The following is a 24,972-nucleotide window of genomic DNA, read 5'->3' on the forward strand; positions in this document are numbered from 1 at the left end:
GGCGTCTGCAATGGGAAACGAAACATCGGCATACCATCCAAAGAAATGACTTGAAGTTGACCTTCGTGAAGGATCAAGGGCGAGCTTGTAGACACCCAGCGTCGAATGACCTTGTGATTGTATATATGTGTCGTGCTATCCGTTTAACCTGAGTCTTCATCACACTCAAATCTGTTCTTCTCAACGCCATCTTTCAAGAGAACGACTTCTGTGACCATGTTGTCCAAGATCCTACTACCCGTCTTTGCACTTGCAGCCAGTGCCGATGCACATGGCTACCTCAGTTCACCCATGAGCCGAACAGGGCTGAATGCACAGGTAGATAGTTCCTCAACAGATCTCAACATGGCCACCAAATAGAGTTTTCTCACACTTCACAGTCTGGGGCTGACACGTGCCCCGAATGCACAATCCTGGAGCCTGTAACAGCATGGCCTGACCTTGACGCCGCAGCCGTCGGCCGCTCGGGTCCTTGCGGGTACAACGCTCGTGTGTCCGTTGACTACAACCAGCCTGGGCCTCGCTGGGGTTCTGAGCCCGTCATTACCTACAAGGCTGGGGATGTCGTCGATGTACAGTGGTGCGTAGATGCCAACGGTGACCATGGCGGCATGTTCACCTACCGCATCTGCCAAAACCAAGCCATCGTCGACAAGCTCTTGACCCCTGGATACCTCCCTACTGAAGCAGAGAAGCAAGCAGCAGAGGATTGCTTCGAAGCTGGCGAGTTGAAGTGCACAGATGTCCCTGGACAGACATGCGGATTCAACTCTGACTGCCAGCAAGGCCAGGCCTGCTGGAGAAACGACTGGTTCACATGTAAGTAGACTTCCATCTTGACAAGCAGTAACACACAGACTGACACAAGACAGGCGGTGGCTTCAACGACAACCAAAAATGCAGGAGCGTCGACAACGCCCCCTTGAACTCGTGCTACACCAGCATCGCAGGCGGCTACACCGTCAGCTCCAAGATCAAAATCCCAAACTACACCAGCAACCACACCCTCCTCTCCTTCAAATGGAACTCCTTCCAAACCCCCCAGATCTACCTCACCTGCGCCGACATCAAGATCACCGGCTCCGGCTCCGGCACCTCCCCACCCCCAACCTCCAGCAAACCCGCCACCACCACCACCTCCTCCAAGCCCACCTCCACCTCAACTTCCACCTCCACCTCCGCAGCTACCGTCACCGCCTGCGCGACCCCCGCCTCAACAGTCGCCGTAACCTTCAACTCCAAAACCAGCACCACCTTTGGCCAAACCGTCAAACTCGCAGGTTCCATCTCGCAGCTCGGCAGCTGGAACACTGCAAACGCTCCCGCGCTATCAGCCGCCCAGTACACGTCAGCGAACCCGTTATGGACGACCACTATCAACCTGCCCGCTGGCACGAGCTTCGAGTACAAGTATATCAAGGTGGAGAGTAGTGGTGCGGTCACGTATGAGAGTGGCGCGAATAGGCAGTTTACCGTGCCCAAGGGGTGTGAGGGGAAGGTTAGTGTTGAGGGGAGTTGGAAGTAGATACATTCTGGGATTTATCTAGGGGGTTATGTAGGAAGTGCAGTATAACGAGGACAACGTAGGGATGAATTGCAATGAACATCTATGAGATTAGTTTTCTTGTGTGTGTGTGTGTGTGAGAGAGAGAGAGAGAGAGAGAGATTTGGGTGGGGGGAGGTGGTGAGGTGGGATTAAATTGACATTTGACATGTGAAAAAGTCTGCATTTTGGAATACGGAACGTGCATGTTGCAGTGTGCATGTGCAGATGCGTCTGGAAAATGCGCTAGAAGGAATGTACCCCACAGCAGGGAAATGGACTGGGGGGGAGGCGCTAAAGAGGCGTTGCTGCTATTCGTCTGGTGTGTGCCAAGGTATGCGAACGTACTTTTTGGGTTAGTGCTGGTATGTTTGATCACAGGTAGTATTGTGCAGAGAGAGAGGGACGATGTTATTTCCATTCTTGGGTGAATAGGCCGAAGAGAAGGGGGTGTATGTACGTAAGACTGCATGTATACCCAGCGGTAGCGTGAACTGTTCGCACGAGATTTTCTTAATTCTCTGATTCCAATCCTTCCATCTTCATTCTGTTTCTATCAATACATCCCCCACCACCACTTCACACACCCATCCGCACATTTTTTTATTCCATCAGCCAAACAGCCCCACAATCCCATACTACATCACACCATCTCTTTACTACCCCTTTTCACTCGTGCGATATTCCCATCGATTCTCCGCATCACTAGATTCAGGCAGCTGTGCATGGTCAGTCGTGATTGTAGCATTGTTGCATAGCCAAAGTATTAGGTCTGTTGAGGATGTGGGTGGTCACCTACACATGCGGAGACAGAGAAGGTGAAGAAGGGAATAAGTGGTTGAGGTTTTGTGATGAGAAAGGGATAGACAGTTTTTTCATCGTGATGTAGCAATCGCCGTTCCGATAGTGTTTTTTGGGTGTGGTTGAAATGTCGAGGACCTAGTGTAAATAGACCCTTCTTTGGGCTTTGTGGGTGCAAGCGTTGGAGTTATGCGGAATGTGAGGGCTCCTCTGTACCAAGTTGTGCTTAAGCCGAGCCAGAAGTAGAGATGGGTTTATGACTCCGTGGTTTGGTAGTAAAAGCTTTTCTGTATTCTTGAATTTTTTTAGTGCAGGTTGCGGATACGTAATGCTGGTACATTCGCTTGGCTTACTAATGTTTTTTGTGGTGTGGATGTGACTCTATTGCTGTCATGCTGTCTGCCCAAAGTAGTCCAATCATATCCATGAATCACATCTTGGTGACTATCTCTCTCCTTAGGACATCACATATCTTTCAACCTATCAAGCGCCCTTCCAATCTCGGGTAGCATAGTACTAGCGAGTTCAACGAATCCCGCTACCATCTGTCAGCATGCATCGAATAAGAGCACAAAGGTTTAGGCTTGGTACTATCTGCGGTTTTGTCTAATGTGATTGTATGCATCACTCCATAAAGATACAACATCGCCTGACTTGTATTTGCAGCAGTCTTTTGGGGAAGCTGTTGGGGTGTGATCAGGCGGGGACTGTCAGGCGAGGAGTTTGAAGATAGGGAGATTAGCAACGACCAGACACCAGACGGCGGACTATTACCAAGGGCAAAGTGTTGGGTATCATGGAAGTATCTCAATGCAAGTCTATCCAGGTCCTCAGGAAGCGCCGCTGACGAGGTTTTAGCGAGGCGGCTGCGAGCCTGTAGAGCAAAGCCGATTTCTGTGGGAATCAATACATAAGTTTGCCCAGGATCACCGACTCGGATAGACACTTCTTTCGTAACGAGCTTGCCGTTTGACTCGCGATTAGTGAATTTGCCCGTCGCAACATGACAAGCTCTCGTCGTTGTGGCATGTTAAAATGGCCCAACTGCAGCACGAAAGAGCCTGGGACCAAACAGAGGTTGTGTAATGGCTGTATATGCAGCTCGTGTATTTGCGGTCCGAAGTCTAGCGAACATGGAGAGCGACGGAATTTTCCGCTAGTCGCTGTGATACAGGTTCATGCAAGTAAGATGAGAATTGATCAAAGTGTGGAGCAAATACTGGCCGCGATTCTATGGCGCTAGGCCACAATACGCCGGCCCAAGTATTTGCTGACTTAATTCGGTTAGTGCGGACTGAGCTCCGAACAAATGTAACTATCTGGGTCATGGCATACGGGCATCCACAGCAGCAAGAGTCTCCTTCGGCATGTATTTCTTATGAGTATTTCAAGAAGTTTGTTTCCAAATTACACTGACAGAGAGTGACGATAGCGGATTCAGTCAAGCGAGTGTGGTCGCAAAAGCGCATCACTGGGCTCATGGCAGTTAATGAGGCAGCCATGCAAGGTAAACTAAACAAAGAAACCAAAAGCAGCAAAAAGAGACGTTAAAGTTGATAAAGGAGTTTCCTTAACGATCCAAGCAAGCTGGGGCGTGCGACAAGAACAGCTCTGTTGCCACGATACTCTGAATTAAGGCCTAGGACGGCCAACCCTCGGGCCAATGAAGCCACAGTCACAAGTACAGAGTATATGATTCTATCCGCACTTTAAGTAACTCCTCAATTATTCGTCTCAATTCACTCTAACAGATATAATTTGTGCCTGTGCGCGAAAACATTATCCATCTATTTGCTTTACTCTACCTATTTTATTCTATGATATCCTAGTGGGGTTACTTCAAGGGGGTGTGGGAAAATAAGCCATCTTGATCAAAATATCAAAGCAAGATCCGCAATTCAAAGAGAGAGAGAAAGGGTTAATGACAGTCACTAATATTTAGTTGAAGAAGGTAACCTATCTGCAACGAAAATCGATCGCAACACGTATCCACAGCCCGATCACGTCTTGCTACACCATAGTCTACTTCGTCGTCATGATTTGAAGATATAACAGTAAACAAATTCTCGGATTGGTTGAAATTGTAAGCATCGCGCAGGTGCATACTACTTGCTGAGTTCGATTGGTACGCACTATTCTTTTGCTTCTGGACTAGTCTGGAGTGAGCTTAGCCTACGTGCGTAAGTGTGAGCTTATCCTATATATAGTATATATATGTATACTTACATATCTGGATTACTCCAGTCTTACACATGGCAATGATTCAACGCAAAGATCGCATGAAACAGGATTACCAGGTGCTACTCGTCCGCACATTTGGTTTGGCTGATAGCTGGGGTTGTGAAGCAATTGCGCCGTGAAGAATTGAGGAGACAGAATCCTGGGGAGGACCAAAACGCGCTAACTGCCGGTGCCGGCTCGTTACGCGGCAAGTCTCCAAGCCACAACCATTCGCCAGCACGTCGACACTAGCAAGCTTGTACGAATCCTTCGCTCGATACAAGGGCTGACGCGCAAAATGTGGGCAGCTTCGAGGCCTTTTCGGAACTACTACTTATCGAATCTTGCGAGTCCAGAACCGTGGGACGTATGACCAAAGGCTTTCGTGTTTCCTGTAGTTTGAAGCGGGGATAGCCTAGTACGTACCATTACGCTACCTGGGGAAAGCTGAAGTCTCCACGCACGCACAGTAAGCTGACGGAGGCCGTACCGCACGAAGAAGAAGCAAATCCAATGGCTACGATCCTGTTGTTGAACTAGACCATCACGTAGCCTTGCCTACCATGGGAATAGTCGATCGGCCCCCAAAGCCGCCCCGGAACAGCGCGACAAGTCAGCCCATATTTTTTGGTTCATTGGCCAGCCACAGACGACAAGGAACGTAATGGCGAACTGGGGGTTTTTCCGCATCTAGATTAGAAGTGGCGCAAAAAGAATGCAATGCTGGAGGTGGCGTTCGAGGTCCTCGGGACGACACTGCTGGAGAACGGACAAAAGAGCAATCCAGCAGATGAGAAAAATCTTGGGCGTATTGTCCGAGGGCCAATTCGTCGTTCCTTGAGGAGCTGTAGTAAAAACATTGCATTTGTTCGCTTCGCAATAGCGACAGGAATAGTAGAAAGCCCGGCAGTAAGCAAAACTACCACCGCCAAGCCCCCCACAGCCCCTCTTCCAGAACACGAATATGTATATGCAGCCTCAGCCTTCGTTCCCATTTCGGCTTCTCTAGATCTCGCGGCTGAGAGTCTAGTTCGCCTATCGGCGCTGTCCTTCCAGCACGCCTCTCTATTTTGAGGCAAAACTGTTTAGCCGGCCCCCCGTAATTGGACAGCACCAACGGACAAGGTGCAGCCTCATAAGCTGCATATATTGGCCGACGTACACGATCGTCAATACATATTGGGAATTAGAGAGAAAAACCCCCCTTCTCCCGCCCAGCCTTTGCTGCACTGCTTTCTTCCCTTTCCAAATATAACAAAAGTTCTGCTAAACAATTGTGTCGCAAACAACACAGTAGTCTTGGCCCATCCGACAACATCCGGTCTTTACCTTCTTCACAACTCAGTCCGTGTCGACGTATTACTCAAAAATGCATCTCCCAACTGTTCTCACGACACTGCTCTTCACCACTGCCGCCCTCGCATCTCCATACGCGTGGGCCGAGCCTCAGGCCAACGTCCCGTCCAACAACAACAACGGCCGAAAACCCAACCGCACTCACCGACACGAAAAGACGCCTACGTTCAAGGAGCCATGCAAATGCGTCGACCCCATTGTGCCCATGAACCTGCTTAATGAGAACGAGAAGTGCATGATCAAGTATGCTGCGCGCATGGGATGCTACATGAGCTCCAAGGGTGGCTGCCCTTCACCACCTCCATCTGTAAGTTTGCAAACTCGTTACGATGGGAGAGTACCCATGGGTCTGTGCTGACTGGAAGTAGTGTGGTCTCGGTCCTTTACGCGGCATTCCTTCGCTATAGTGTTGTTGACAAGCCCGATGCGGATGTAAGATGGGCTGCTGTACCCATCAAAATTGTTTCTTCATGTCGCAGTTTTTGTACAAAGTGCATAATGGCAGGTATGGAAAGGATATATACGAAAGTAAATGAATTATATTAGGGTTTTGTTGTAGCTTAACGAGTGAGTGTGATGTTGCTGTTGACTACCTGCTTAGCTCGGACTTTGCCATTACCCCGATCGTCAAGAGCGGTGGGCGTCACTTCCCAATTCTCTACAAGGACTGACTAAACAGCCATGTTGGACTTGAAATTCCTCATCCAGCAGTCTTTTTCTTTCCTACAGGCCTCCCTATTTCCATCTCCATCTCAACCACTTCCTAGCCCTGACTTCCCCTCCTTCATCACATCCCTACACCAACCTTCCTCAACACCTACTCCACCCTCCTCCTCTTGCCCCTTCCTTCACCAACTTCCATACCCATCTTCTCCCCCTTCGCCATCCTCGACAACCTCAACCGCTCCTTCTTCAACGCCTCTGCATGCCTGCTCGTAACTTCTTTGTCAGGACATCCAGCTTCACCCGGTTCAATCAGCGACTCGATACTCATTTCCTTCAGCAAACCAGGAACCTCGCTCAGCAGAACGCGATGACACTCATTCTCTCTGCACCAAAGAATCGCCTTAGTCAACGGCCCAGCATCCACGCCCGAAGGAAGCGACTGCAGACCGTGCGCAAGAGCAAGAAGTGGATAGTCGATTTTGCCCCAGGCATCGTAAGTCCAGCCCTCAGCCGTATAACTAGCAACAACTTCTGCGCCATCAGATGTAGTCAACGAGGCCGGCATGGAACCAATCGCGTCTCCGTCTCCTTCCTCGGTGTCCATTCCATCCGCGGCCCCGCACCTCACGACGTCTCTCTCGCGCGCATTCTTAGCCGCACTATTAATAGTACCGCACTTGGGCACTGTATCGCCGTCCAGAGCACGCGTCATGCTGAGTACTTTGCAAACGAAACTCGATGAGACGCCTGCACGCGCTAGGCGGTCTGCTGCGTGACCCCAGTAGTAGTGTTGGGGGAAATATGATAACAGCTCCATGATAGTGAATTCCGTGTCACCTAATAGTGTAATGTCAACATATACGGGTGTGGCGACGCTCTTGAATGGGCAGAACAGATTGACAGTTGGGCTGGTGGGGTAGTGGTCCTGGTTCTGGAGAATGGGATTGAGCTCAGCTGATAGTGGCAAGGTAGGCTGCTCCGCTTCGAGGGCTAGCATCATGAGCTCAGGGATTGGAGACTTGAGTTTGCGGTTTGAGCGGAGAGCTCCAATGCCGCGTCGGGTCTTCCCAGGTGTGGGAATGAAGTCGGCGATTGGATCGACTTCCTTTGAGGCAAGCCAACGCCAGCCGTCTGTGAGGTCGATGATCATGTCGGGGCAGTCTCGCGCCTCGCGCCACGGGTGCGAAATCTCCAAGTTGAATACGTTGAAAGTACTAGGACCGATCAGGCTATCAGTCCTATTGCTTGACTCGGGTCCTGAGGCAGCTGGTGCATGGAAGTTCAACTGGCCCTCCCACGGCAATGTCCAGTCGACACCATCAAAGTCAAACACTTCTGCGTCTGATCCATCGCTCAACTTAAGCATGTCGGGTAGCAAGCCATACTCTGGGTGAAGCTCCCCACCCGGTACGTACTTGTGTAGGCCAGCCTGACGTAGCTCCTCGCAAGTGAGGGGCAATGGTCCGATAGGAGTCAGCTTGAACGCCTGACGGTAAGGATCGAAGACGATAGGGAGAAGTCCAGACCATGAGACATGCTTCCAGTTCAAGGGAAGCACGAGTTTTGGCACGCGAGATATATCCGGCAAGCCATCGACAACGGGTACGAATGGTTGGTGGAATATCAACCGCGGATCTAGAACTGGATATGGGTACGATGGATGCGTGCTCCCGCCCGGGGGATACTGCAGCTGCCAATCCAGCGATTGCACAATAGGAAGCCTCTCGAACGGTATGGGATCTGACTTGCAAGCTACGATGCTGAATTCGGGTTGAGCTGGAAGTTCGTTGTCCACGGGGCGTTTGCGGGTGGCTCGTGGAGTAGGTGTAACCGGTGTAGCTGGTGTAGACGGCTTGGTATCGTCTGCGAAAACAGACTATCAGTAAGTGCTCGAGAAAGTGAATAGGATACATGACTTACAGTACGACTGCATCTGTTTGCGTACTCTGGCACTACGCCGCATCGGCGTGGGACTCGACGCCTTTTCGAGCTCGCGCGCAAGTGCCGCATCACGCTCTACCGCTTCGACATCACCATCGCTCTTATTCTCTTCAAACGCAACGCCATTCAGAGCTCCAGGTGCACCGACATCGTTCATCTCAATGTCCAAGTGCACAGCGTCCGGTTTCGAACCCTCACTCACGAAACCGGGGGTCTTCGGAGAGAGCAGTCCATGCCAGGGCACCGACGTACGAATCTTAGTAGGGGTCTTTGGCTCTTCGACCTCGTTGAACTCTTCCACTTGATCTTCTGCAATGAAACGGTCTTGGCTCTTGGTGTTGTACGAGCTGCCACCCTCTCCACTGGCACCTTGGTCTTTAGGAGGCAAGATGGATAGTTGCATCTGCGGATTACCGCTCTTCATCGGTGTAGAAGCGGAATTGTGGGTCTCGGTGCCATGGTGGTATCCAAGAAATTGGGGTGGCTCGGTGGCGTATGAGTGGTACATGCTTTCAGGCGAGTTGGTGTTGTCTGGTGTTTTTGTCAGCCCTGATGTCTCAGATTGCCGTATTCTGGATATGCTTACTCGAACTGATATGCATCTTTTTGGCTGGTGACGGCGTCCAATAGCGTTCTCCCATGCTTCTTCTGGTGTTGTTAGATCTTGCAGTGCAGAGTTTAGAGGGGTCGAGTTACTTAGACTGCGCGCTGGGCGACTTAAGGTTGGGAGGTTCCTACCATTGCTATGCGATGATGAGTGAGGTCTACAACGGGTGGTGATATGGTGATGCCCAACGGTGAGATTGAGGGTGTAGAAATGGCGCGGCTACTCTCACTCATATCACTGACGTTGATGTCACGCAAGTCCAAGTGAAGCCAACTCCTCACATCCAGCACTTGAAACCAAGAAATGAACTTTTAACATGACACAAGGAGAGGTGCACGAAAAGAAAGAGAAAAACTGAATGTGATAAGAATTAGCATCAGTTGCAGCAAGCAATGCAGATGCATCATTATTCAATTAGACATATCCACGATAAGCTCAACCGGCAATACGCAATTAATCGCACATGATCGCCTTTCCCCCATCTCCCTTACCCAGCTTTACCACGTACTACTTCCAATGGCAGGGCCCGCACCGTCAAAAAACGGTTCATCCAGGAGGGCCAGCAGAACCTGCTGTCCAACCCACTGCTCCTCAACCGCCGGCCTGATCCTCTCGGGCGGCAGCACAAACCCAAAGTCACCGGTATCAGGCAACTCGATGGTAAACGAGAACTTGGCGCGCCCAATCGTATACACGTGATCAATCGAGGCGCCCGTCGTCGGGTACAAAGTAGCGCCGCTGGGACCAAACAGGTACGTAGTATCGTTCTTTGAGGAATCGCGAATGTACTCGCTCATGAGGGAGGCTGTCTTGGTCCACATGCCGAGTTCGGGTGCGTAGAGCGTTTCTTTGTGGCCAAAGGGGAAGAGGATGAGCTGTGAGTAGCTGTGCCAGTCGATGTAGAGCGTGATACCTTGCTGGTCGCGCACTTTGCGGATGAAGTTGTCGAGCCCTTCGTTTTCGGGGGCGTCGCGGGGTTTTTCGCCGCGGTACACTTGTTGGCAGGCGTCTGGCGAGGCGCCGCGTGGGTCGGCGTCCCAGTTTGTTTCCCAGTTGCGGTTGATCTTTAGAGATGTTGTTAGTGGGGTTTGGAATGGAAATCGGTGAGTTTAGGGAGTGTCTTACGTCGCGGCCGAAGCAGGTTTGGTTTTGGTTGGCGGGTGGGGGTTGGCGGTTCTTGCGCCAGAGACGGTCGTCGGTCTGGGAGAAGACGAAACCTGTCATGTGTGAGTGAATTGGTCAAAATAATGCAGCGAGTCGTGGATTACCATCAGGATTGACAAAGGGAAAGATGTAGAAGTCGTATTTGTCGAGGATTGTCTTCGTGTCGTTGTCTCCGGCCTTGTATCCATCAATGAGCTGCTTTGTGATGTACTCGATGGTCTATTAAGCGTTAGTTATGAAAACAGAGCTGCGATTTTGGGTTTACTGACTGGAGCGACGATCCATTCACGGGCGTGTACAGTGCCGTGGTAGATGACTGCGGGCTTTCCAGGGCCACCTGCTCCCCAGAGATGGACACCGAACAGGTCGCGTCCCTCGTAGGACTTTCCACTGCTCGTCCAGTTTGACTGCTCGGAGAAAGTGGCCTGGAGATCCTTCCACCAAGTGACGTGCTTCAGTGACGTTAGCATGATTCCTCTCGATATCGGTAAACGTGAACTTACATCTTCATAAGGGTGGTAGCTGTCGAACCAGGCATCTTCAGAGCCGTTTGATTGCCTCTTCCAGACGTTCTTGACTTGACGCTCACGAGCAATGGAAGATGCCAAGTCCTGGTGTAGAGTTCGCGACTTCAACCCGAGGCGCTTGAAGGCATCGAGTTGGTCTGGTGCAATGAGCACGTCCCAGGAACCCCGAGCTTCATTGAGCGTCTCGTGAGGGATCGACTCCATTGCACGCTTTGCCATCACGCCCTCTTGGCCAACGGCCCGGATGCGGTGGACCTGGTAGCCATCGTAGGTAACTGGCTGCGAGCTGCGAATAGTCGCGGCGGCAGCAAGCGACAGCCAGGCAAGGTTGAATACAAACTTCATGATGACCTTGGAGCAACCAACGGGGCGGGTGTGAGAGGGAAGTCTATAACTTTTGTCTGAACCTCACTTTATAGCCCTTTCACTATGCGTTTGCTTGGCAAGAGCGCAGTTCATGGAAGCCTGGATGAGCAAGGAACGGTTGCCGTCTCAGGCAACCAATGCCAGCATCAGCCGTATGTACTACAGGCGCACGGTGACATTATACATGTCGGCTGGATACACGGGATAGTCGTGGATAAGAAGCAATCCGGTAATATCCCAAGTCGTTAGTGTTCTGACCTGCCAGTTGCGTTCTAGGCATTGCATGGCGTTGCTGGGCATAAGAGCGGCAACGTCATCAACCCATGCATGTTCGCCATGTCAGATGGGCGCGCACATTGGGGCGGGAGACTCTCCTTGTCTCTATCCAAATTCTTTGTTCCTGTATTGGGTGTTCTGAATAAGGATTCTTATTGAGGCTGAATAGTAGTCAATGTTAGGGCGACACGCCAGTCTAATCATGGGAGTAAGTGCCGACTTCGTGTACAAAGGCAACAACCAGAATGATGACGAATTCCGCAAGCATGGCGATATATGAGTTCATCGAGAAGGGTATAAAGAAGGATTTCCAATGCAGCCATTGTTGAGGCTGTGGCGGTTGGACATGCGGGGAACCCACGAAAACATGCGCAACCGTTGATACGGTAGACGACTAGGGCCCTGTTCGGTTACGTACCCGTTTCCCGTCTGCCAAACCTAATCCCGGCTCCATCTATAAAACAGAGCTGGAAAGCTTATTCGATTGCGCGATTTGCCAGCTACATTCTGCGTTCTATTTACCGGATTTGGGCTCGGTTCGAAAACGGGACTCATGACGCTGGTGTGTTCGGTTATATGCGCATCTTGAAGATACAGAACGGAGCTCTAGACCTCTTGACATCTAACTCTAGCTGAAAACTATATTCTGTTACCGGAATTGGTGACTCGGTTTATCACGTGGCTTTCATGTGACCCTCACTTAACATAAAACAGAACCATAACCGAACAGCCCTTCCATTTCCTATCCCAGTTCAGAAAGGCTCGGCGGCGAGAGTGAGCAGCCAGCATTCCATATCGAAGCTTTAAACCTAAGACGGGAACATAATGGAGATAGAAAATGGGGCTGGACCGAATAAGCCCTAGCCGTCTTCGCCGCAGCCAAGTCACGACAAGAACTATACTTCATCATCCACCTTCTTGCCCCACTTCCTTAATTTCTCCATCATCTTAAACAAAACTCTCTGATAGGAACACGTCGTGAAACGAAGTTTCCGAATTATTGCCAAGCATGGCTGCCGGCGCTCCGGGCTCGAATAAAGCACATCCCTGGTCGTTTATTTAGTGCTATTTTGTTAATCGGCTGACGCAAAGCTAAGACCAAGACTGGAAACAATAGACCGAATACAAGCAAACGACCTGTGAAAGCGATTCTTATAACAATGGTCATTATAGCGCGCGCTCTGCCTGCTCGTGCGAAGCAAGTATTCCCGTGAAGACGCAGGCTGCTATTGCAAGAATATATCGCTGAATACACGTCTTCCCCAACACTCATGAGTATGCGGATTTCTCCCAAGTCACTCCAGTCAAACTGGAGTGCTACACCATCTCGAACATGGCTAAGACAAAGACTCGAACAATGTTCGAGCATATATCTCTGTTACATTGTTCACCTAACAGTGTCTTTATTATATACCAGTATTTTCATCCAATACACAATGTCATTGCTCTTTGGTGAGGTGTTGCAAACATCGCCAACGGTTCACTTTCACTTCACAGTGACGAGATCACCGGTACCTCAGTGAACCCCAAGGGCTCAGTGCATTATTGGGCAATAGGTCTCATCTTTATAAAAATAGAGTTTTTGTTGATCCACTGAACACTCTGATACCATTACATTCACACAACTTCAATTGGAGTAGTCAACCAACATACAGGTGCTCACAATGGATTCTCCCTCACAGCTATTCACTCCCGACAATTTTTCGCGTACGGAAGTCCAAGACATGCTAGACGACGCACAAATGGACTCTGGACATCTATACACGAACGTTCCGTTCTTGAGAGACCAGCTCCAGCAACTCCTTTGGGAAGGCATTGAAGAGTGCAACAGCCGCGATGTTGACCCCATGGTAGTACTACATCGCACACTGTGCAATGAGCGGACTATCCTGGATGCATATAATAAGCATCGATTGGGAAATGCTGTGACTTCCTTCAATGTGCAGGTTCTTGATCCAGAGACCGCGGTAGAATACATTGCAAAAGATAACATCCCTGAGGTGCTTGGATTTTTTCCACTGAGAGCCATAGTAGCGAAGCACGATATAGACATCCAGGCACAGCCCATCTATCAAGTTGGACAGACCATGGAAGCTGACCAGGAACAAATGATGGAGCGCAGCTCACCAGAGAGGTTAACACTGCCCAATTACACACCGCATAAGCCGGATACCAGCGATTCACAAAGCACATGGACACCATCCACGTCCTCGGCAGCGCTCAACTACAACAAGCTCCGAGACGCGCCATCTCCTTGGCTCCCATTCCCCTCCGGCAACCTGACCATGGCAGAAGTTACCGCCTTCTTACCTCAATCCATCAAGTCCTTCGACATAATCAACCGCTTCATCTCCAACGGCGCCCTTGCCATGACCCTGGCCAGTATGATCAACCACTACCGCGCCATGCCCATCGGCCCCATCGAAAACAACACAATCTACCGGATGATGAAAGGCCAGATGAACATCCACGCAAAGACCAACCCAGCCTACAAGGGCTGGACCGTCACCAAACACGCCGACATCATAAAACCCTCCACCTTCAACCACTCCAGCGTCAGCGTATCGAACTTCCACACCCCAGAGAGTATGATGTCGTCGCCACAATCTCCCAAGACAATCCTGTTCCGCGACTTAGCCAACGGCGTCAAGGTGATGCCCTCTGGCCCCGACGCCCTGGATCTAACACGCTGCATCCAGTACTGTCTCGAGCACGACAACGAAGACTGGTACTACCCGACCGACTTCGCATCCCTCGTCCAGAACCTAGGTGGCGCGGCTCCCGTACACAGCGAACACGCCGACGCCGCGGCCATCACTCGTCATTCTGCGGGACTGAAGCTGACAAAGGTGCGACGTGCGCCGCCTGGACGTGGTAGTCGTGTTCGCACGGTTAAGAATACGAAAGCTGTAGTTGAGGAGTCTGAAGAGGACGAGTTGGAATCCGCTTCCTCTTCTCCCTTATCCTCGCTATCGTTCTCCGCCGCTGATGACGACGAAGAAGATGCAGATAGCGACGCTATCGCCGTCACTCCTACCCCCACAAAACGCAAGAACCCCGCTTCGTCCTCTGATGCATCGTTGCCATCAGCGAAGCGCTATAGGAAAACTCCTACGCGCTCGTCTACCCGCAAGCCGGTAGAGTCAGAGGAGGATGGGAGCGATAGCGATGTGTATGTAGGCCCGAAGACGAAGACAAAAGGGAAGGCGAAGGTGGCGACGAGGAGTTCGGGGCGGACGAAGAGGTTTGGGGGGTCTTATTGTGTTGAGTAGGTACTTTGGACTGAAAGACGATTGAGCGGAGCATACTGTGCTATTCTTTGATTGAGAGGGTTAGAGAGAGGAAAGAAGGATGGCCATTGGTCTTGCAACAAGGGATCCGGTTCATTGGAGTTTTTGCCTGATTTGATTATTTATTGTAGTGATACCCCCATTCCACACTTTCATAGTTCTACTTTCTGATATCCAATGATGACCTCTTTCTACATGTCGCCTCCCTTCTCCCCAGTATCCCTTACTCTTTTTCCCACTCCTTAGTATGACTTTATGACCGAGTAACATATAAATAAACTCAACTAGGCACACCCTCATACTCCCACCCTCCAACCAACCTCCTCTTCCTCCCCCTAACGTTCTCTCTCCGATTCGCCGCACACTTTACAAAAAAAGTCAGCGCCGCAAGTACGAAAATGATAATCGCCGCCACCGTTGGCACAACCACAATGCGCGTCCGATCCGTATCCGTACTCGCGAGGTACGGACACGTCGAGTTGCGGCCCTCGACCCAGCAGTCGGGGGTATTGATACTGTTCAAATTGATGTAGACGACGTCGTCGTCCGGACTAGCAGCTAAGACAGAATACAAGTGTGCGTTTTCGAGGGCGGTGTGCGGGACGCTGAAGCGGGAGGGCGGTGTGCAGTGGGATTCTGCGGTTTCGTATGGGGAGGTGTCGGAGGAGAGGCGCCAGGTGTAGGGCGAAGAAGGGTCGTGGCATGCGACGCGGTGGGGCTCGCGGCAGTCTGTTGTGCGCCAGCGGCTGGGATGTGTGGATTTTGTCATTACGACGCAGCGGTTTATGCTGTTGGTGTCGTCGTTTTGGGTTGCGTTGAGGGGTTCGCCCGGGGCAAAGGACCAGAGGGTTGAGTGGACGAAGGCGGCGTAGGGGAGGGAGTTGCGGTCTGCGGGGGTGCGGGCGAGGGTTTGGTTGAGGAAGGGGGATGTGCCGCAGCGGGTGAGGTTGGTGATGGAGGGGATGAGGAGGGAGAGGTCGGGGTTTGCGGGTAGGTCGAGTTGCGGGGCGGTGGATAGGGCCCAGGAGGCGTTTGGGGTCGTGATGCTGGTGGAGGAGGGGTTGAAGAGACAGCCGGATGTTACGCTGCCGTCTGAGTCGACAGAGGTAGAGATTTGGTTGGAAAGTGTGCCTGCAGGGAAGATGTAGCCAGAGTCGGCGGTTGTATTGTACTCGCGCATTTGAGAGTCGATGGTGCCGTAGCTGGCAACCAAGCGGAACAGCTTTTTGAATTCTATAAAAGCTTCTGTTGGCCATCCGTTGCGCGTATATGACTGGCCCTCAGCGTTGGTCAACCCCTCGTAGTATCCATGTACTGGCTGATTGTTCCACTCGACATCATACCAAGACTCGTTCAGATTCGCTCGCTGGTCAGCCAGGTTGGTAGGTTTATACGTCTCATCCGAGAGATTGCCTCGCAATATATCGCTAAGTAGCTGTCCTTGTCCGGGTAGTTGGCCTCGAGAAAGGATAGGAGCATCAGCATTGGGGTTAGCAATCGAGGACGCGGCATGTACATTGAATGAAAACAGGACTAGAGCAGCGCCAGTAGTAGTGGAGGTTGCGTCTAGGAAATCTTCCAATATTCCCGTGAGCAGATCTAGTGTCGTGAGAGAAGTGCAATTATAGTTGCCAACTTGCAAGATTGGTGGTCCATCTGGACTCGGAAAGTCGACAATGGTGGGAGTCGCTGCACTGGTTGGTGCTGAAGACACTGACGAAGCAGAAGCAGATATAATAGACGGAGATGCTGCTGCTGATGTCGCCGTCTCTTGGCGTCTTTGTGCCCCCGGAGGAAGAGGCACTGTTGACATTGGTACTGAAGCCATCACAGTATCACTGGACTGCACTACCGTCTGACTTGTCCTCACCGGCGCCTCCGCGCCATTCGCGTCACCTCCATTTGCTCGAGGAAGCTCCACAGGACACAAGCTCCATACTTGACGTAGAGGATCCCAATACGTATCCACGGTGAACCTGCGAAACCCCACGGCAAGCAAATTAGAAAAGCACCTTTTAAAAGCAAAATGCTCAAACTGATTTTCAGGAAAACACGCTGCCGTCAGCGAGACACCCGGCACAGTCTGGAAATTGATAGGAACGCGGAGTCCAACGTCGCGTTGAGCCTAAATTTGTATACACTAGTTAGCCTGCAAGTCACTTTTATACCCCCACCTAGCCTAACCACTTTTCCATGTACACGTTGTAATCCAAAAACACATTCGTTTAGACATTTCCAACTTCATACGCCACATTGACTTTTGGGGGGGGGAGGTGTGTTTATCAATCCAGCAACATGTACACACACAAAAAAAACTCACCCTAAACGCCTCGCTCCATGGCTGAATCCACCGGGTATCTACAGCACTCTGATCAGGATCATACAGCCCATTAGCCGACATGCCTGCCAGCAATCTGCAGAAAAACACACCACCAACAAACCAAACAATAAGAAAACGCGCAAATGCCCGTTACACACAGCTTATTTTTCGCAGAGTCGTCCAAGCTGAGTGTTGCTCCGGCGAAGCCGAAAGAAAAAAAAAAGCCTGTCAGCAAAGGAGGTGTGTTGACGCGACGACAGACAACAAGTAAGCTACACCACTCTTTTTGATAGCTCTCGTCCTTTTTAATAACAAACGTAGCAATACTTTCGCCCACAAGCTCTCACGTGGCGATAACGCGGTTTGTTTAATGACAATATTGCAGTGTAGTTGGAATGAGCCGGGGAGAATGGGGGGGGGTGGTGGGTGGCTGGTGCAAAGATCCGCCGGGCCGAGAAACGCGACATGTGACTTTGGTCACGTGCCAGCCAAGGCATGTGTGTGTGTGTGCAATGACGCAAGAACACTTTTTCTTTACCCAGCAATGCCTTAATTTGGTTTAGTGAGGTGAATTGGCTACTCCGCTTTCTTCTTCCCCCCCCCCTGCCTGCGACCAATTGCGATAGCACACATACGCTTTGGCCCTCACGAGATGATCCAGCGCAAAAGAGGGAAAGAAGAATAACCCCGGGGAGGGGGGGATTTGCAATGCAGCGAATGTCCCTGTAATTTTACAATATTTGGAAGATGAGCATTTTTTGATTGTTTTTTTGCTCGTGTTGGTGAAATGATAAAAGGCCCGATGGTGCAACATTACGATCGCTTTTTTGCCTGAACTATCGCGTGATGGAAAATCATTTTTTGAGGGAAAAATAAAGAAGAGGGTTGCGCGTGAGATTTTAGAATGAGAAGGGGTGGTGATTTGAGTAATGCTTTTGTTACGTGTTGCGATAATATATTGTGGTCTGGTCGTCGAGGCAATGTGTAAAAAAAGAAACGAAAAGTAAGCGTAGGGCAGAGTGGACTGGGGTGTGTTATTTTATTAACAAGGGAGAAGCTGATTTATGCCTCTTAGGACAAGGTGTTATAGCTGGGTAGATCAGCCGCAATGCCGCAACTTCGCCTTTGGTAAGCGAGAAGCTTTTTCTCACCCCGCCTCTTGTACGACGAACGTCGGAACGTCGAGAAAAAAAACACCACATGCTGTGTTCCTTGGGGAAAAAAAGCTGCATGATCTAGATTTTGTTCAAGAGGAGGATTATGGGAAAAATTGAAAAAAAAATGCGGAAATAAAGATTGTTCGGGAGTGGCCGTGTTTGGGGCGGGTTAAAACTCCTTTTGCAAGCACGCTGCTGGATGGGACATGCAGGTTCAGTGTACGTTGAAAGGAGAATTAGGAAAACACTGGCTGCCGTTCGTGACGGAATTTTGACGAACTCCGTCGACGGCTAAGGTTGCAAAGTCAGGCTGCAAAGTGCCTAGTACCGTACCCATCTTTTCCCCCTTCTCTTTCTCTCCTTTTTTCCATGCCGTTGCAAGCGCAACCAGTCCAACGCCATGCATGCACTGGTCGCTTTTCCAGCACAATGATGGCTGGTGATCATGCAGGAACCAAACGGGGAAACCTTCGCGACGAGCCATGGTGGGCTCACCGTGTCATTTTTCACCAGCGTCTCGCGATTGAACGGCGGACCGGTGGGAGAATGGACGGGCCTCTCTGACTTCTGTCTCTGTTAACTGGGGAGGATCCACTTGATTACCTACGCCCAGTGGAGATATCCCACCGAAGTGTGATACGTTTGAATTTCCTGGTTCACGCCAGAGCTACTGTACATGTCATGTACATGCAGACTTTGGTTTTTCAAGGGGTAAAAGGGGGGCGATGGGGGGGAAAGGAAGGAAGGGAGCGAGGGAGCGAGGGAAAGAAAAGCGCAGCCCTCCGTAGCTGAACCAGACTTTTCCCCAAGAGCGAAAGCCAGGTACTGCAAGTGAGATCGGCCACGCTCTTGCCCTGACAGATACCGGGAGCCGTGGGGTGCGTCCGTTGAATGAGCAGAAAAAAAAGGTGTGCGGGACTCGGTCCCATAGGCGTTATGCCAGCACACTCCAAGCCGCAATGTTCCGGAACCCGTACTCCGCAAGTCGTTTGACGTGCAACGTCTTCACCGCATAATAACTCGGGACACAGACTGTCCATGATGCGCATGAACCGCACAAGATCGAGCGAGACAACGATCGACGGACAACCGTCAACTCGTGCGTTTCACCAGGGCACCCGCCACGGTACCATGGTTTCCAAAAAAACCTGGGACCGACCAACTTTTCGTCTGACACCTGTTTTGGCTTGTCCTGCAGGTTATTGACAGCTATAGCCTTGCCTTGACGGCTACGTGTTTCATGCACAATTTTTTTTCCTTGTTTGACTCTTTTGACGAGGCTTCGTTCTGGCCACGCCATCCTGGCAATCTGTTCAGACAGCATCACCTTGCACAGGTTGAGTGCACAGATTATGGGGTATTGCTCATGCATCTTTACGTCACGAGCCAAAAGAAGGCCCTCCTCTGCGGAGGGTATCCGGCAGGATCTGCGATTAGGGTGACACTGAGATGCTGCGATGCTTGCCAAAGCGCGATGAGCACAAGATTTTCATCACACTGACAGGGGCAGCTGGAAGCAACGTGACATGGCACCACGGAAATCATAGTGTCTGGTGAGAATAAGTAATCATCAAGGTGGGACTGGGCTTGTGACGGGTGATTGTACTTTTGGAACCCGCAGCGCCCAGTCTGCAAGCCGATGGTAATACGTATGCGTATAACAAGTTCTCGACCGGGACTCTACGGATATTTGGGGGGGGAGGGGTGTCCCACAATGGCACCGTTCTTCCCGAGCGCCTAAATGGAGGTAGCCATGGTGTAATGAAAGATGGGTTGAAATTCCGACCAGTGACCGAGTATTTTCAGACCCGACAGAGTGGAAATATGCCCTGTTATTATTTCCCTCCAAAGCCTAGAAAGGCCTCAGATGGACGGCCTTCCAACGGCGTATGCATTAGCGGTAGGAACAGAAGATGATTGTGGTGGACCGTGGCAATTTAGACGGCAAAGATGAGGATAGCGGGGACGCCCGACCTGACGGCGTAGACCCGAGACGTGAGGATCCGGAAGGGTACTATCGATTGGTGCATGCATGACCACGTTAGAGTACCAGCCTTGGAAGCGGTCCCCTGCGGCCAAAAGGCCCATGCCATTTCTTCTCAACGCTTGCAGCAGGTTTGTTACTTTGCAGATTTACGCTAAGGGGGCATCACTGGAGCTGTGGCGCGCTAGGCGGGCGATCAAAGTCTAATAGCCGAACATGGTAGGATCGTATGGGAGGGGGCGCATGATCTAGCCCTCACTGACTCCTTTACTCTTCTTGGTTGTGGTGGGTGTGGTGAGGAGTTTCTAGTCGCCGACCCTGTATCTCTAGTGGCATCGATCTGGATGCGCCGTTGACTTTGACGTTTCTAGCAACGGCATAGCAACAAAAAGTGATGGATTGAACAGGGAAGCGTTAAGCATAATGTGGAGGCTGGACAGTCCGCATGCGGACGTTGATGGCGACAAGAAGGGGGCCGGGCGTGCCGTAGCGGGGGAAAAGCCGACGCTCTGATTCGAGACTTGGGGTTGCAACGGGGAGCATCCCAGTGCGTGTGACAATGCACTTGAACACAAGATGTGTAAATGGTTCATAGTTATACAGCCAGCGTGATGCTGTAATTAAGACAAGCATGGCAGGTGTGCGGGTTTTGGCACAAGTCTACCACAAGTGTTGACGTACAAGAAGAAGAAAGCCTGCTAACGGCGGTATTTGGGAACTTGACCCAAAACACAGCCTTGGGGGGAAGGGAGGGGATCAGCCGATAGAGGAGACGCTGAAGGCTGCATGTATCGAGGTGACATTATCATGACCTGGAATCCAGTGCCACCACAGCTTACATGCAGCTGCAGTGACCAAGAAAGGAGTGACCAGTGAAAAAAATGCTGACACGAAGGATTTCTCGTTAGCTATGCTATCATAGCCCAATGACGAGGGCGGCTAGGCGATATTGCAGATGTTGAAACGGATAAGACTGCACAAGCTGATCGGTACATGAGGCAGGATCGGGCCCAGGCCTTGATCGAGGTGTGGTGGGGGTTGAGGCACTGCCATGGGGTACTTTGGCCGTTTGTGAATGTCTGTCGTGTGGTGGGTACGCCCAGTAGTACGAGGTATCATTGGGGCGGTGAGAACTTGCCGGTAGGGGTTGAGGGGCAACAGGATTAGTCTTCGCCGATCGTCGGTCATGAGGGTGGTCCCTCTGGTCTGTTGCAGAGTCGCTGGACCTCTGCCATCTGAAGTGAGGGATCAGTCATGTGGATGGGACAAGGAGTGTAAGTTTAGAAGTGAGCTGATGGATATACGATTCGTATTTTTGTTTGACATAGCCATAGAGCAGATACAAGTGTCGATGGCACTATTGGGTATTATCGCTAGCGACAATTTGTCGCAATATACAGATGACTCGCCAAGATAGCGTTTCGAACTTTAACGCACAGAATGCAGAGAAGTGGCCGCAACAGGCCGAAACGAGAACAAGATGATACAACCTCCCAATGTGATGCCCCTTCTGTAGACAGGCCCTACTTGGGGAAAAATCCTGCTAGTCATGCCCAATGTTCCTTAATGATTTCGTACAATACAAGTAAATGTGAACCTTGAGAGAAAGAGAAAAAAAGGACCAGAACAAGCGATGCCGATGGTGGACAACTCGGCTATTAATAGGGATACATGAAGTGGCGGACGTGACATATAGACAAGAAGGGATATGGTAGACAGTGTGAAACACAGGCAATCTACATGATGTTTCGCAGAGACATTCGGTCCTTTGGCGATACGGGTGCGCTTCGTGCCTCTGCTGGCATTGAGGGCAAGACGTAGGGGGACGGCAGTTGCCTCGATGCCGGGCTGCTGCTCGCGCTTGTGGAGTGGGGCAGGGGTAGCCTTGGCTCAGCGAGTGAGTGAAAAGGTGGTAGTGGTCGTTGTGGTACACTGGTGGGAGCAGACTGAGGCATAGAGTGGTGGTGTGTGAGCTGGGGGGTCGGCTGGGTAAGGAGTTGTGGTGGTTGCGGGCGCTCGTAGTTTGGCTCGCGGAAAGAAGGGGCTGCCTTGGAAGTCTGGGCCTCGTTGCGGTGCAGAGGAGGCAGCTGAAGTGAGCCACGGCGTCGGTAAGGATCGCTGGAGGAGTCGTCTTCAGGTGCAAAGCCAGTGGCGGGGAGGTAACGGGTGCTGGAGTTCTTGCGCTCTTCCCGGCTACCGACTAGCGGTGCGAGTGTCATGTCTGGGGGAGAAGCGGCACCACGGGGGGACCTCGACTCTGAGCCAGTGTCAGTGATGAGGGAAGGAGCGCCGTCGGCAGATGCGATGGAGTATCCAGAAGGTGAAGGCATAGGCGTCTCGAATCCTCGTGCTCGTACAGCCGCGTGTGATCCGTATGTGGCGAGATCGAGAGGCTGTGGGCGAGGTGCTGGGTAGGGCTCAAATCGCTGGGGCTGGGGAAGCTTGAGAGCATGTGGCGAGTGTACTGACGGTCGGTGGGAGTCGTGTCGTTGCTGGTCATGGCGAGGGGTCATGTGGTGGTGCTCTTCATGGTGAGGAAGAGTGCTAGGTAGTGGGTAATGGAAGCCAGGCTGTGCTTGGTGCATGTAGTCGCGGGGTCGTTGGTCGGCACGCTCAGGATTGCGCTTTCTGCGGTTTTGACCTCCGTTCCACCAGTTCTTGACAGCATTGTCGCTGCGACCTTTTAACCGGCGAGCAATCTCTGCCCATCTCTTACCCATCTCAGCAACCATCTTCTCAATCAGTTCGCCCTCTTCGCCAGTGATTGGGTCGTGGTTTAATGAGGGCTTGAGGTTCTGGTGATAGCGCTCTCTGCATTGCTTGGGTGACCTGGAGCCGATTTCTTGTGAAATGCGAACCCAGTTGTGGGGTCCATTGCGAGCTACGAGGTTGACAAGCCACTGGTCCTCGTGCTGCGACCAGGGGCCGCGTCTGTGGGCAACCATTGTGAAGTTTTGTGGTTAAGAAAGGGTGCAGTTGTTTGAAAACAAGTGAGAAGAAATGCGAACTTTGACTCTGAGTCGATGTTCGATGGAAGGCTAAGCGGTGGCAGGTCAGTTTCGTGGACTGGAGGTAACCATGACACAAGATGAAAATGCGAGGGGGGTGAGACAACCATGAGGCTGAGCGTTGATAGGTGGAAACAGGGGAGATGAGAGAAGGGAGGGGGTATATCTGCAACAGGCACTGACAATGTGTAGATTGACAAGATGTGTTGCAGACAAAATACAGAGGACGGGATGTACCCGGGGCAGTGCGAGATGGTGCAAAGGGTCTAAAGAAGGGAGAGAGAGGAGACATACCGTATGTGCGGGTTGGTGACTGTGGAAGGGTAGATTCAAAGTGTGTGCAAGTGTGTTGTTGAGTCGAGTGGATGTTGAGTGGTAGTGAACGTTGTCTGACGGACCAACGGTAAACGTGGTAGAGGCGAAGCACCGGTATATATCAAGGCGGGCGTGAGGAGGGAGTAGTCCTGACACTTGGACGCCAAGGCGGTCGAGGAGTTATTGACTTGTTCGGGACGGGCAGAGGTGAGCGAGGATTCTGCTTTTCAGAAGATGCGGCTAAGGCAATGGTGAGATGGTGGACACAGAGCGCTGGGGCGTCATGGGGCGCTCAGAGCAACTGACTGGGCCCTGAGCAGCAAAAGGCTAGTGTGATGGCTGTCGACGACGCACACAGGCAGCGATGGACCTAGTAGAAGGACCAGATCGTCGGATTCGACAAGTACCCTGTATCACATCGTGGCATGGCGTATGGCGCTCGCCGGACGCCATCTTTGGGGAGGCCGAAAAAGCAAGTGGGACGCCCAGCTCGCATTTCCATGGTGGGAGGACCAGGGTGAATAGCCCGCGCACCCCCCTGCGACGCTCCCTGGCCGCCGTGAGCGCGCTCGTCCCCGTCAGCGGCCCACCGCTCGCGCAGCATGGTGCACCTGCCTAGGGGCCCTGGCCGTTTGGCTGCCGATTCATGACGGTGCGCCCGTAGCACATTGGCCGGCGGGCTTTTGTAGACAGCATAGCGATAGTCAGGAATACCCCCACTGGACGCGATACTCGACCTACCCTGCGCACTGTAAAACCAAACATGTCCATGGCCCAAAGGTTGAGCAGCAGGCCCCTTCAGCCAGCCTCAGCAGCTTCCAGGGTGTGCCCGGGCTGGCAGCTTTGGTTGCCCGCAGCACCCAGAAGAGTCCAAATACATGGATAGCAGATGAGCTGCCATGGTGGCAGGGCCCTAGATCCCGTCACCCTATACAGTGCATGGTGCATGTTGTGGGTGTGGATGGATGGATGGACTTTGAATATACATAGATACGTACTTGGCTACATACATGTGTACATGCATGGACACAGTGCAACGGTCCCTGGAATAGAGTTGTGGTGTTGGTAGTAGTGTAGGGGCCTGGCAGAGCTTGTCAGTATACCTACACACTGTACATACATACATACATACATACATACACACACATGGCACGGGCAGAAGGGTGGTGGAGCACCGCCTCGGGCGACCATGTGGCCGTGGTGGTGGTTGGCAGACGGAGAGGGAAAGAGGGGTGGGCGGCCATTGGCAGGGCATTCTCGTGTGCTGTTTCTCGTGCGAACCATTACATCTGAGGCAGCGTTCTCTCGAGCGGCGCACGATGCACGTTGCAGTCAGCACTCGGGCGTCGATCAAACGGGTGCTGGTGCTGGACTGCGCTCCGGGCGCTGGTAGTGCGATCGTCACGGCCCTCGCAAGGGAGGGATTGAGGT

General features: G+C 51.7%; 9 protein-coding genes across 9 annotated transcripts; 4 read left to right on the plus strand and 5 right to left on the minus strand.

Annotated features, from left to right (window-relative positions):
• Nucleotides 1-216: 216 nt before the first annotated feature.
• COCCADRAFT_2463 (carbohydrate-binding module family 20 protein) lies at nt 217-1,525 on the plus strand (the record flags this gene model as incomplete). The annotated part of the gene is made up of 3 exons (XM_007710999.1): nt 217-318; nt 381-819; nt 873-1,525. 3 exons carry the CDS (start codon nt 217-219, stop codon nt 1,523-1,525), a joined length of 1,194 nt encoding a protein of 397 aa, XP_007709189.1.
• Nucleotides 1,526-5,483: 3,958 nt separating this feature from the next.
• On the minus strand, nt 5,484-5,747 carry COCCADRAFT_88195 (uncharacterized protein; the record flags this gene model as incomplete). Its single annotated transcript, XM_007711058.1, has 1 exon — nt 5,484-5,747. A coding segment is annotated over one exon (264 nt), but the record flags the coding sequence as incomplete, so codon positions are not given.
• Nucleotides 5,748-5,933: 186 nt separating this feature from the next.
• On the plus strand, nt 5,934-6,327 carry COCCADRAFT_34160 (uncharacterized protein; the record flags this gene model as incomplete). Its single annotated transcript, XM_007711027.1, has 2 exons — nt 5,934-6,227; nt 6,289-6,327. 2 exons carry the CDS (start codon nt 5,934-5,936, stop codon nt 6,325-6,327), a joined length of 333 nt encoding a protein of 110 aa, XP_007709217.1.
• A 410-nt stretch (nt 6,328-6,737) lies between these two features.
• On the minus strand, nt 6,738-9,168 carry COCCADRAFT_34161 (uncharacterized protein; the record flags this gene model as incomplete). Its single annotated transcript, XM_007711028.1, has 3 exons — nt 6,738-8,449; nt 8,507-9,058; nt 9,114-9,168. 3 exons carry the CDS (start codon nt 9,166-9,168, stop codon nt 6,738-6,740), a joined length of 2,319 nt encoding a protein of 772 aa, XP_007709218.1.
• Nucleotides 9,169-9,631: 463 nt separating this feature from the next.
• On the minus strand, nt 9,632-11,170 carry COCCADRAFT_34162 (uncharacterized protein; the record flags this gene model as incomplete). The annotated part of the gene is made up of 5 exons (XM_007711029.1): nt 9,632-10,198; nt 10,260-10,351; nt 10,403-10,517; nt 10,568-10,750; nt 10,802-11,170. 5 exons carry the CDS (start codon nt 11,168-11,170, stop codon nt 9,632-9,634), a joined length of 1,326 nt encoding a protein of 441 aa, XP_007709219.1.
• A 1,961-nt stretch (nt 11,171-13,131) lies between these two features.
• On the plus strand, nt 13,132-14,764 carry COCCADRAFT_23749 (uncharacterized protein; the record flags this gene model as incomplete). The annotated part of the gene is made up of 2 exons (XM_007711012.1): nt 13,132-14,639; nt 14,740-14,764. 2 exons carry the CDS (start codon nt 13,132-13,134, stop codon nt 14,762-14,764), a joined length of 1,533 nt encoding a protein of 510 aa, XP_007709202.1.
• A 273-nt stretch (nt 14,765-15,037) lies between these two features.
• COCCADRAFT_34164 (uncharacterized protein) lies at nt 15,038-17,158 on the minus strand (the record flags this gene model as incomplete). The annotated part of the gene is made up of 2 exons (XM_007711030.1): nt 15,038-16,882; nt 17,078-17,158. 2 exons carry the CDS (start codon nt 17,156-17,158, stop codon nt 15,038-15,040), a joined length of 1,926 nt encoding a protein of 641 aa, XP_007709220.1.
• On the plus strand, nt 17,157-17,630 carry COCCADRAFT_23750 (uncharacterized protein; the record flags this gene model as incomplete). Its single annotated transcript, XM_007711013.1, has 2 exons — nt 17,157-17,344; nt 17,468-17,630. The coding sequence occupies 2 exons, from the start codon at nt 17,157-17,159 to the stop codon at nt 17,628-17,630; spliced, it is 351 nt and encodes a 116-aa protein (XP_007709203.1).
• A 4,324-nt stretch (nt 17,631-21,954) lies between these two features.
• On the minus strand, nt 21,955-23,163 carry COCCADRAFT_88089 (uncharacterized protein; the record flags this gene model as incomplete). Its single annotated transcript, XM_007711059.1, has 1 exon — nt 21,955-23,163. The coding sequence occupies one exon, from the start codon at nt 23,161-23,163 to the stop codon at nt 21,955-21,957; it is 1,209 nt and encodes a 402-aa protein (XP_007709249.1).
• Nucleotides 23,164-24,972: the final 1,809 nt, after the last annotated feature.

This window comes from Bipolaris zeicola, assembly GCF_000523435.1.
Source record: "Bipolaris zeicola 26-R-13 unplaced genomic scaffold scaffold_24, whole genome shotgun sequence".
Lineage (NCBI taxonomy): Eukaryota > Fungi > Ascomycota > Dothideomycetes > Pleosporales > Pleosporaceae > Bipolaris > Bipolaris zeicola.